The sequence below is a fragment of the Anguilla anguilla genome, chromosome 7, assembly GCF_013347855.1.
Source record: "Anguilla anguilla isolate fAngAng1 chromosome 7, fAngAng1.pri, whole genome shotgun sequence".
Classification (NCBI taxonomy): domain Eukaryota; kingdom Metazoa; phylum Chordata; class Actinopteri; order Anguilliformes; family Anguillidae; genus Anguilla; species Anguilla anguilla.
In genome coordinates, this window is record NC_049207.1 from 21,540,156 (window position 1) to 21,553,010 (window position 12,855).

General features: G+C 39.0%; 1 protein-coding gene across 2 annotated transcripts; it reads left to right on the forward strand.

The window, feature by feature from the left end:
• The first annotated feature begins 6,494 nt into the window (after positions 1-6,494).
• On the forward strand, positions 6,495-10,807 carry LOC118231219 (interleukin-8-like). Of its 2 annotated transcripts, XM_035424850.1 has the most exons (5): positions 6,495-6,786; positions 7,291-7,405; positions 9,082-9,175; positions 9,700-9,765; positions 10,135-10,807. In XM_035424850.1, exons 1-4 carry the CDS (start codon positions 6,576-6,578, stop codon positions 9,715-9,717), a joined length of 438 nt encoding a protein of 145 aa, XP_035280741.1. In that variant the 5' UTR covers positions 6,495-6,575; the 3' UTR covers positions 9,718-9,765; positions 10,135-10,807. The 2 variants fall into 2 exon arrangements, with proteins under 2 accessions (XP_035280741.1, XP_035280740.1); XM_035424849.1 differs by having other exon boundaries at positions 9,700-10,807.
• Positions 10,808-12,855: the final 2,048 nt, after the last annotated feature.

Below are 12,855 nucleotides of genomic sequence, written 5' to 3' on the forward strand. Positions count from 1 at the left end.
TACCAACTTCGTATGCAGAGGTGTTGTGCCGGGTGATTTTGACCCCAGACTCTGTAGCTGTATAAACCATACGAAAAATGTACAATCTTTTTTATTATTTTTATCTCATGACTTATTGTAAGTGGCACTTGTGGCACTTGTGGCACTTTCCCAAACAGGTTTCAATTTTTCACTCACCTCATGCATTAAAAGGAGAAGTTTCTCACATATTTTTAATATTTAGGGATAAAAAGGTAGTCATTTGAGAGACATTAAGGCGGTGACACACAAAGTTTCAGAATTTTTCTGTTATAATACTTTTGTGTTGAGCTACAATGTCGGGGTCACTTTGACCCCAAACATAAAAGGCATCATAAAATGACAACACAACAGGAGGGTTAAACACCCATGAAGCGGCACAAACAGCACAGAGGAATAAGGGCAATTATTTTCTTACCATGTGCCACCAGCAATGAGATGCTCAGCACGAGGAAGATTGATGTGCGCATGGTGTGGTCTGTACTGCTGGTCTGTAGCTGCTTCTCTGTCCTTCGGTTGGCTTGCTTTGTTGTTGTGCCTTCTTGGGTCTGTACTGCTGGTCGGTAGTTGATTCTCTGTCCTCTTGTTGGCTTGCTCTGTGGTTGTGCCTTCTTGGGTCTGTACTGTTGGTCTGTCGCTGATTCTCTGTCCTCCTGTTGGCTTGCTCTGTGGATGTGCTGTCCTGGAACATTCTGCCTAAGATATATATCAACACAAGTCTCATGACTTGACCCACAACCCTGGGTTTTTTTTTAAATCCCAATTTTTAAAATATGTTGTATGTATGAGTATGAGCATGACTATGTTCGTTTCACTTCCAACATGTGGTCAGTCATGAGATGAGTCTTCAATGATGATGTTTAGGGGTACAACCTCGGAGGTGTGTGTGTGTGTGTGTTGGGGGATTGGGGGGTGGGGGGGTTGGGGGTACTGGACATTTATCACCATATCACTTGCAACCCTTTTGGAATTTGGGAGTTTTCCACTGGTGGATTAATTTTACAATATTGAACTTTTTAAAAAATTATTTTATTACTTTATATGTGTATCTGTATGTGAGTGCATGCATTTTCACATTTGCAATTTGCTTTTCAGAGGCTTAATTGGACAGGAGAGTACATTTAAAACTTGCCAGTGAGAGCATGTTCCATACCATAAATAATGCCACTCGCCAGCAAACGCCACACAGTGTGGCTTCACTAGATACATCTTCTGTGTGCTTGGCTCCTGAGTGTACGTTTAATAACTATACAGTTCAGCTGATGGATTCTAGGTGCTTCACGAGCATCAGTGGGGTATTCAGAAGATAAGATCCATCAGCACAGGTAATAGGTGACAGAAGCAGACTACAAGATTGGGGTGGCCATTTATTTAATTCAAAATAGAATGTAAAACAGGTGAGCAACCATTCATCAGCTGACTGCAAATTTCATCCTGGTCATGAGAGCAAACAGTTTTATTGCAGTTTTGTTATTATAATCCGTTTTTAAAATTTTAAATTTTTGTCAACTCCATAATTTATTGTCTTTTTTGTCCATAATGTAAAAATAAATGGATACAATAGGGATAAATCATACACAACTGTGCACAAGCAAATAACAATCTTGTACCAGTTTTTTCAAGTTATTTCCAGCAACTACTTTACATTTTTCCTGCCATTCTGTACCTGATTAGAAATATAAGCATGAAAATGTGCGCAAACCATTCTACTTTGTTTGGTGTAATATAAATATGCATGTCTGGGAAAGATTTGTCATATTTGTGCATTGAATCTTTTAGGAAACAATTAAAATTGAATCAGATTTCCCACTTCTTTGTGAATATATATTTCTGTTAAATATTAGAGCCAAAGAATTTTCATAATGTGTGCGTACACATACAGTAGGTGCATATATACATTTTAATTCTTATCTTTATCTTCATGACATGAATGTCTTAAACTATGTACCTACTCAATATCACTGTCCATAAATGTCATAGTTATCACAAAGATTGTAAAATTGGTTTATCAGTTCATTTACAGTATAATATTTTTTATAGTATCATATACCAATTGTTCAGGAATAAAGAAAGTAGCAAAGACATTCATCAAGGTACACACTTTCAATTTTTCCAACATTCCTGAATAGGACAATCACTTTAAACTTTAAATAGACACCAGAGAAGAAATGGGAAGTCAGTTCTCAGAAGTGCCATTTCACCCATCACATGCCTCCAAAAGAAGAAGAGGAAGGAGAAATTTGACATGTTCATGACCCACATTAAATACAATATCACTATGTCCAGAAGATACAAAAGTCAAATTGTTTACAACTCCAGAGCCCCTTTAGATTATTGGACAAAAAATGGCTTCAGGCCAAAGCAGAAGGTTGTTTAGATCAGTTTGTTAACAAGCTGACTCCACAAATCTATATTCATGTGCTAGTCATATGACATGGGGCTTTTTCCTCAGCCTTCGACCTGTGCGTGATGTTATGAAAATATATCACATGTCTCAAAATTATTTTTGTCGACATATTAAATAAAATTGTTTTAAACCCAAGTTTTTTAGGCTACAATTAATAGAAAATAGGGTATAAGAATTGCAGTCTGTATCTATATGTAAATTGTTTTTTGGAATGTTTTCTTCAAAATTATATGTCTGTGTTCTAGAACTCTATTGCTTTTGTGATTGTTACATCAGCATTAAAATGTTCAGTTCAAACATCATTCTACTTACATCTTAATCCTTAAAAGGTTAAATCCTATTTTGATGAACACAGCTGATTTTGACCCCCCTTTGAATTAAATTATATTTGCAGCTGGTACTTTTTTGGCTTTGGCTTTTTGGCTTTGGTTTTTTTTCATCACTGGACCACCAGCAGAGACAGGCACAGGCTGTCCTCCGAAGCATGTGATGTCATCCAGCACTTCTTGACACACTGGCTGGCAGGCTGGCACAGAATTAAGCCATACATCACTTGCAGCTTAACAGGTGGACTTCTAGCTACCCAGTTGCCATCTACTTGTTCAGTTGTGCAGTCACTGACAGCTGCCATGCATGTACAGCTGTGGCAGGGGTCTGCAAGCTTCCGGTTGACCACCAGAGTCACTAATGGGAGGTGGGCCAAAGATGTTATTACAAACTAACCAGATGATCAATGCTGCAAGCTTGATTGACTTTCATAAAATTCCTTTAGCGGGTACGACCTTAATGGCGCTGTTTGATTGGCCATTTGGAAAACATTCAGAAAACACCAGGAACTCCTGTTACTAATATCTGTGGGAATACTGTGAATCCTCTTCAGCAGGCCGTGATGCCATGTCCAGCTGGGTGTTGCTCAATGATAGCCCCACACACTACCTGCAATGATATGGTCAAGATTAGATTCCTACGATTGCTATGGGGCCTGTCACTACACCAAGAACTGTTGCTTTACCTGGGTAATATGGGAGAATCAAGTGATAAGACTTGAATTGTAATACTGTGGTGATATTTTGTTATTGAATTACAATTACATCTAGGGCCTAAATAAAGGCTTGTTTTATATTACATTTATTTGGCAGACACATTTATCCAAAGTGACCTACAGTAAGTGCATACCAAAGTTCATTGGAACAGCTACAATACACAGATCCAACAAGGTACAATACTCATTACACTATGTCACAGTTATTCATAGCCATGAACAGATCAAGTCCAGTTCACACAGTAAGCATAGGCTAAGTCATAAAGTTATGGTAAGTCAAACTAGGAAGCATGACAACGAGCTACAACATCATGATAACAATACAAGTGCAATACAAGTGCTGGATGGAGGAACAAGTGTAACATGAAAGTGCTACAGGAACAAATTAGAAGGATTCAAATGATAATAGCAATCCTAGATAGGGAGTGCCCTGCAGAGTAGTGATAGTTAGTCCAGGTACAGTCTGAAGAGATGTGTCTTCAGACCACGGTAGAGGAACAGGGAGTTTGTTTCACCACTGGGGAGCTAGGGTGGAGAAGTTCCCCGGTGATTTTTTAGTTGTTGTTGATATCTCTGATGTCAAAACTAATCCTTTCAATACAGATAGGATTAATGCACACAAAAACAGTAGCCTATGTGCATTTCTGTCAGGTTTAGTCTCACACGCATATTCTCCTGAATATTTTAATACAGTAGAGCAGAAAAATATTTTTTCCCTTTTTTCATCATCATAAGGAGAGTTTAGAGAGCTAAGATGTTTTTCACCACTTTAATGAAATGACATTTAAAACAGTTCTCCAGAAGCAAGAGCCCTATGAGTAATGCCTGCTGTTGCATTCCCTCACTCTGTGTAATCGCTCCAATCTTCCCTTATTTGACTTTTGTGAAGTCAGCAGGGAAGCAAACATGCAGCGAGTCTGGTCTTGTTCAGGACCTACTCACCCTGACCCGCCCCACCGCCCCAAACTCCGCCTTCATTTTTCCACGGAATTGTATTTCTTCATTTACTTTAGAAGGAGAGCACTTCCTTCCATATCGTAGTCTCACAGGCTGATAACACAGAAAGGAGATGTTGTTGCGCAACTCTTGGCATAAAATAATCACAAGCTGAAAGTGCATTCTGGCAGAATGCTGGGTAGGGCCCAGGGCTGGACGTAAATTTATTTGGCAGATGCTTTTATCCAAAGTGATGTACAAAAAGTGCATACCGAAGGTCATTGGAACAACTACAAAATACAGGTCCAGTAAGTTACAATACTCATTACGTAACAATTATTCATAGCAATGAACACATTCAGTCCAGTTCACACAGTAAACATTACTCTGACCTAACCTATGCTAAGTCAAACTAGGAGGTATGTCAAACTACAACATCGAGATAATGATAGAAAGTACAATAAGGGCTGGATGGAGGTACATGTAACATGAAAGTGGCACAGGAGGTACATGTGTAACATGAAAGAGGGGGACGTAAGTGATAAATATTATCCCAGATTGGGAGTGCCCTGCAGAGTGGTGATATTTATCAGATAGATAGGTAATATTAATTATGTAACAGTTATTCATATTCATAGAATAAAATTCCCATGCTCATATTGTGCTATATTGAGCTGTATTGCAAACAATTACAAGACAAACCAACAAATTGCTACAACCTGCACGCCATTAAATAGGTCAATCTAGTTGTAAAAATGAAAGACTGAGGTCAATCAATAGGCTCCTAATTGGTAAAAGTGGACACCTGACCACTAAAAAGAACCATCTGGAAGACAATGAAAAATTCAAAGACAAAGCAAATAATAACTTGCCAAACCTGCACTGTGCTAATAAGTTAAGGAAAATTTTAAAGAAATTAAACATAAGTTCAACAACCAAAGTAGGAACCTATGAATTAACCTCAGTCTTTCATTTAATAAAAAATACTTGCTTTTATCTCATTGTTTGCAATATAGCTCAATTTAGCACAATATGAACATGGGGATTTTATTCTTCATGGCATGCATAGCTATTTCTGGCATAATGTTTAAGAGAATAAATAATCCCTCTAACGCATGAAATACAGCCAATAAAGAAAAATTAACATCTTGTTAAAATTCTGTGATTGCAATTGTAGTTGGAACAAAAACCAGCATACAAAGGGGCCTCCAGGACCGAGTTTGAGAACCACCGGTCTCGTGGACAGGTGGTTGCACGATGAGTGGTCATGAGTTGGAGTACATCCAAGTCCTCCAGCATCTTGAAGGAGGTGTATCAGTGGGTTTGTCCTGGGAAGTAGGGGGCCTCACTGGATGAGTGAAGGAGTTCCGGATAGCCACCTTCCCCTCAAAGTAGGCCAGAAAGTCGACATTCAACAATATTCCAAAGAACCTAATATTTATCTTTTCCTGTAACTTCATAAAGTACTTAGACTTACATGAATCATTTTGGATAAATGTCAAAAATCCAGTGGTAAAATCCTGATGCTGAGAGCACTAGCATTTAAACTGCAATGCGTGATCTTCTTCCTATCCAAAGGAGCAGAGTGCTTTTTACTCCTGGCTTCTTCTGTTTTTACCTCCACTCCATTTGTTCTACCCTCCGTGCAACTCTGGATCTCCAAGGCCTGACCCAGACAGATGCTCATTTGCTGGTGAAATACCCACGAAAATCTTACATTTGTTTTAAATTGTGTTCAAATTCAAAAAATGATTCTGGGAATTACGTTTTATATGATAGTAAGTGATCTGTGATCCGCTATTTTGTTTTCAATCGGGCAATCCTTTATACTTAAAGATAATTTTATTCTACAGAATTCGTATTTTAATTTTAATTAAACGAGTTTCAGAGGGGGGTTTAAATTATTGGAATTATACAAATTATATTTGGGACATCATTTGGATAGCTTTTTTAGAAACAAAACTGTTAACAAAAACACAGCTCGTTAAACAGGATATATTTCACCACAAAAGAAAATGGTCTCGATTTTCACTTTTCTATTTCACTGTGCCAAGAACTTGCGCAAGATAAAATGCTAATGTAGGCCACATTAAAAAAAAAGTATTCCAACGAAACGAACTCTACGTGGGAGAAACACGCTCGTCAGAGGGGGTGGTTTTTCATTCAATAAAAATGGTTAAAAGGCAGCAACTGCACGGTCAGACACTGGGAGCGAGTAAGTTACCACGAGAGGCAGAACCGCACAGGCCTGAAGTGATATCCGCACCGGTCCACCAGTGTGTTCTCCTCTGTTCCGTTGAAGCAAACCCAGATACCACCATGGACTGCAGGGTCATAGCTTCCGTTCTCATCTGCCTGGCGTTTGTGTCCATCACCACTTCAGGTAACCCACGATACGTTATTTAGAAATAAATAGACTACTCGAAGAAATTAATGAAGAGCCCAATGTGCAAAGTGTCATGAAATGAATAAAAGAGACATGAAATCATTCGTAAACGTTCATTTATTTTGTCGCTGATTTATTTATTTAATTGATTATTTATTTATTCAATTATCAATGTATTTATTTAATTGCTTATTTATATCAGTATCAATTTCATTTTGTCACATTTCATTTGGTATTCCATAGTATCCTGCTGCGAAAATGGGTATCACTGCGTTTCTGTCTGCTGTAAATAAATGATATTTTTGATCCAATTACGTGTATTATCAATGTGTAAGCTTTTTCCAGTGGTCCTACCAATGATAACAATGTGCTGTTATCCAGTAATGCATACTAGTATCTATGGTTAATTGTTCAATTAGATGCCAACAACTGACAGTTCTCTTCTTCTCCATCTTTCATGTTTTTTCTCCTCCTCCTCTTCTTCTCTTTCCTCCTCTCCAGGCTTAGAGCTGCGTTGCAGCTGCATTAAAAGACGCAGTGAGTTAATTCCTCGCAAGCACATCCATCAGCTGGAGATCATCCCCGCAGGTGCACACTGCGAAAGGCCGGAAGTCATGTGAGTCTCACCACCGTTCCATGTGTCACCATGAGGAATGCTCTCAGACATTTTGAAGGACTTGTGGCATTCCCTCATAATACAGCATTAACCAACCTCCAGGCTAGGGAAGGAATCTTCAAGGTAGTTAATCGTGAGGGACCTGGAATAACAGAGGGGTATAGGAAACCTTGGGTCCTGAGGTGCCAGAGATGTTCCTGTTTTACCAAACCCATAACTACATAATTATATTAATGATCAGGTTTAAAGTACGGGTGACCATGTGCTGGAGGCACTCAGCATTTCACCATTCAGACTGTGAATATTCAGCCTCAGACCCTTAATAATCCATCAGACTCTTGAGGTCAAGCTCAGATAGAACAAACACCGGAAACATCACTGGCACTCAAGGACCAGGGTTGGATACCCTTGGAAAAACATAACCTGAACCTTAAAGCGAACCCTTAACAAACCAGAAACCCTCTACATCAGGGATTCTCAAAGCTGACCTGAAAGGCCAGTACTGTTGATTTTCATTCTTCCCCTCCATTCAGGGCTTATTTAATCATTTAGGCTGCATTCAGACCAGATCAGGCAATGCGGGAAAAACGGCAGTGGGGACCGCATGGGGTGCAGAAAAAAACCGCAGCGGCCGTGCGGGAAGATGTAGAACCAGAATCAACTTTCGCCATAATGCAACCCGACGTCACGCTGCGGTGGCCAATCATGGGCGCAATCCAGGCAGAGTTGATGGACCAAACGATGATACTCTCCCAGTTGTGTCCTCGCTTGGTTTATTTTGTGTACCCAGCTTCGACGTCTGCATCTGGCTTGCAGTCTATGCTGCAAAATAACGATAGCAAGAAGCTTCCTTTGGTTTGTGTCCATTTGTTTGTGTTAGCGGACAGGAAATGGAGGGTGGGGGTTAAAGTTCACAACATGATGTCACACAAATGGGCCATGTAGTGACATACCTATACCTCCGCACAACCTTGCAGGAAGGTGCCGCATTGCCTGATCTGGTCTGAATGCAGCCTTAAGCCTGAGATACCAATCAGTGGCATTAATTGAAGCAATCAGCAAAATATATAATAGTCTTATATCCAAAAAGTGACACAAATTCAGCAATCCTAAATGTGTAATTTTATCATTTTGATGGATGAAGACGAAGATACATTTTATTTATATATAAAGAAATTAATTGAATAGTGTTTTTATACATTCCTTTGGAAAAATATTTTCCAGGGAATCAGCCAAATATATGTGTGTGTGTGTTTGTTTCTGCATCACTGTATTCATCAGCGTGTGTGCATGTATATGCATGCGCATATGTGTCTATGTATATATATATATATTATATATATATATATATATATATATATATGCACACCACACTCACACACACACACACAGTGTTAAAAAAAACATGGACAATACAATGTATGCTACATTAAAAGACCAACAAATGAAGGACTAAAAGTAGATAAAAATTCTTCACACTTGAAATCTTCTCTGGGTAATATCTTCTCTCCCCACCAGCTCTGAATTTTGATTTATTACACATCTCTATCACCTGAGATAAGGAGGTCATCTTGCTTGTCTGCAAGTTGTCTGTGATGATGTCATTATAATGTCATTATCTAAAACAATTCTCTGTGGGATTTGTAGTTTAACCATGAGCACTGTTTCTCTCATAGTATTAAAATTAAGGGAGGAAAACTCAATAACGAGATATGCGTGGATCCTGAAGCCAGATGGGTGAAGAATTTGATTAATTCCTCAACGAGAAAGGTAAGCGCCTTTTCAGACTGTTAGTGTTGTCCTCATTCATGTGACTTTGTAAAATGAATTTGAGGTTCTTGTTATAGCTACATTACATTACATTACATTACAGGCATTTAGCAGACGCTCTTATCCAGAGCGACTTACACAACTTTTAGATAGCATTTTACATTGTATCCATTTATACAGCTGGATATATACTGAAGCAGTGCAGGTTAAGTACCTTGCGCAAGGGTACAACGGCAGTGTCCTTACCTGGGAATCAAACCTGCGACCTTTCGGTTACAAGCCCAGTTCCTTACCCACTGTGCTACACTCCTACATAACTACAGGACTGATATGGTGTTAAATGGTCACAGAAATCTTTTTTTTAATTTAACATATTCATATAGCACCATAATTAAACCACAAAAGAGTAAAATGTCAAAACTATTATCACCTTAAAGAATAAACTGATATATTTGGGTTTGTGAGTGTCAGCTCAGTGTATCAGGGAACTTTTCCTTATGCTTGCTTATTTTTCTCTGTTGCAGATGGGACAGAAAAAATAACATTCATCTTAGGACTGTTCGGCTTTCAACATGGAAGTTCATTATTACATGCTTGTGGTGTGGGGATGGCGGGTTTAAGCAGCCACACCTGCCCTGGGTCAAGCTAATTAGACCTGGCCAATTGGATGATTTGTTAAGAATGAGAGAATTGGCCAGGCTAATTGGACCCAGGAACAGGAGTGGCTGCACCTGTGCGTAGTGAGGTAATCAGTGCGCACAGGTTAAATCTGCCATCCCCACCCACACAGGGGAGCCTCTCTGTCATGACAGTGTGTTAACATCTGCTCCTCGGCTATAACATCTTGCCGACCCTTGCAAATAAACGTGGACTGTTTTAACATCGTCTCCCTGTGTCTCTGTGCTGGAGGGCCCCAAGGAAAGCCACTTCGGTGGCCTGTGGCAGGCGTGTTTGCCACAATGCTCAATATGGACTATTCATAAACAGCATTTATTGTATGCTTTTATACTAAATATCATGATGTTAATTAATAAATCACAAGTGTTTCAGTTCTCAGCTCCTTCGGCATGGAATCCAGAAAGAACTTAATTTACAAGAGCTTGTATCATTAAATTATTTTTTTTAAAAGGCTTAAAGTGATGGAGGAAAGTGATTTTTGTAATTGTTTTGACCATTAGTTGTACTAGAGACTACTCATGTGTAACCAGATTGTGAAACTTTGAACATTGCTGTTTGTCTGCTTTTATATTTTGATAAATGTTGAAATTTTGTTGTGTCTGTAATTGACTGCTGCTTTCTTGGCCAGGTCTCTCTTGAAAAAGAGATTTGTAATCTCAATGAGACTAACCTGGTTAAATTAAGGTTAAATAAATAAAATCAATTTTTAAAAAATTCCATAACAGATTATATACGTGTTGCTATATTTTGGTGTGCACTATATAAGCTATGACTGATTTTTAGTCTAATTTCTACAATGTCAAGGTATGAAGGAATTCTTTATATATAAAAATAACATTATTTTAGGAGTTTTCTTTGTGTGAAAAGACATGTTTGGTAATGTGTTGTTGTATTGGATGCATGTTTTAACTAGCTTTTATTTAAATAATATGTTATAAATAAAAATGAATAAAATAATCAAAGTCAAAGTGTTTTTATTTGTCATGTGCACAGTATAACACAAGGTCATTCTGAGCAAAGAAATTCTTATGACATGGCAGGCAGCAACTACGTAGAAGCAAGAGCAAAGATATAAAAAAAAATCTAAAATATACATAATATTAAACATAATATTAAATATTAGCAGCAGTACCAGCCTGTACAGATGGGGGATATTGACAGTGAGAATATGAGTATTAAATATTTAAATATAAAAAATATAAAGTGCAGGAGTGCTGATGAATATGTGCATAAGATTGTGATAATGTACATTGAACGTACATAGGAAGTGAAGGAGCATACATAGGAGGTCATGTGATCAGTGTGATCCCTGAGATTAATGTTGCTGGTTGAGAAGCCTGATGGCCTGGGGGAAGAAACTGTTTGTGCCCGGATGCTCCGGTAGCGTCTACCAGACGGCAGCAGCGAGAACAGACCATAGCCTGGGTGGCTGAAGTCTTTTATGATTTTCTGTGCTTTCCTAAGGCATCGTGTGTGGTAGATGCCTTGCATAGAGGTCTCTTCAGACCCCCAGCAGCTGCGCCTCATGGCAACGCTTCTCCTCCACCCTTGTCCCCAATGCTGGAGTGATCATCCTGAATCAGTCAGGAAGGCAGATTAAATGGCTATTTTCTGTAAACCCATATTTTCTGATGAAACATCAAGTGCACTGAGTCCAGTGGGGGGACATGCAGCCTTGTTAGCACAAGCAGAGTTCCTGACAGACCCTGACCCAAACATATGACATAACTGATTTGCACTGATGTGATTTACATGTAAGGATTTGGCAGTTGTAACTTAAATTAACGTAAAACTTCACACAGAATAGTTTGCACAGAGAGCTGATTACAAGACCTGAAAGACTACATTGGACTCCTCAGTGACAAATGGTGCTGTTCATGAACTCATGCCCCTTGTCTGAGTTAGAAACGATTTAGCACAAAAAGTGAAGTTGATCAAGTGCTGAGTTTTATCTTTAGGCCCGCTTAATTTCAGAGAGCTGGCCAACCCGGTGATTTGCCACTTGTGAAAAGAAGACCAAGCAACTAGCAACACCCGACCACCAGAGGGCAGGCCAGTGCAATATATGAACTCAGTCTTGGATCCCTCCAGACATAAAAACAAAGGCCTCGCCGAGGGACTCATTGCTCCATGTCACCTACACATGCTCTAAAGATTGCTAAACTTGTTCAAATGTATCGTTTGATACTTCCTGTTGATACTTTTAAGCAGACCAACAGCAAGGAAACAAAGCCAATAACACAAATATCCAATTTAAACTTGCTGATGCTCCAAACGCATCTAAACGCGCGAAAATTGTCAGTCATATTCATATTGATGCTTATTTCGCACAGATGTGGGTAGCTTGCCACTCTGAAATAATCATCTAGAGAATGGAAAAACTTTTCACACCTAAATTTTTTCATAGCAGGCTATTAGGATATGTCAGTAGACTTTCAGAAACCGCACAAAAACACAATGAAATGCAGAAACTTCACCACGGATTGTCTGCTTGTTAGTTGTCCTACTAGGCTAGCAGAATTAGTGACTTAAGAGACAAGTGGTTGGAAGATACAAGACTTTAGTTTACGCAATTTCCCCAGAAGGTTCGTGCATTACGAACGTTCACTTTTTCACCATAGAGCTCGTTTGAACGCCAAAAATTTGGATGCAGCTACATAGCCACACAATAACCGGATTTGGGCCATTTGCCATTTTATACATCAGTAAGAAATTAGAGTTTATGGAGCAAATACCATTGAAGTTCCCGCGCTACATAAGATTTTCTTGCCGTTTTACACTGCAGGAATTCCATTTTAATAATGCCTGTTTTATGCAGTGTCTGATAGTATGCGAAAGAACATATTTGCCGTTTGGAATACACACACTTTGGAATACACACACGCAGGCGAGGCGCGCGTAAAACAACGCACGCTAGCCTAATACACGTTACACTATTACAGATATAAAAGTCGTGGTCAGTGGCGGTGGTCAGAAATTGAAATGGTCTATCACTGTCACTG

Coding starts and splice junctions, on each gene's coding strand:
- LOC118231219 (XM_035424849.1), top strand. CDS start 6,576: ATGGTTAAAAGGCAGCAACTGCACGGTCAGACACTGGGAGCGAGTAAG. Junction 6,787..7,290: donor TGTGTCCATCACCACTTCAG/GTAACCCACGAT, acceptor CCTCCTCTCCAG/GCTTAGAGCTGCGTTGCAGC. Junction 7,406..9,081: donor TGCGAAAGGCCGGAAGTCAT/GTGAGTCTCACC, acceptor TTTCTCTCATAG/TATTAAAATTAAGGGAGGAA.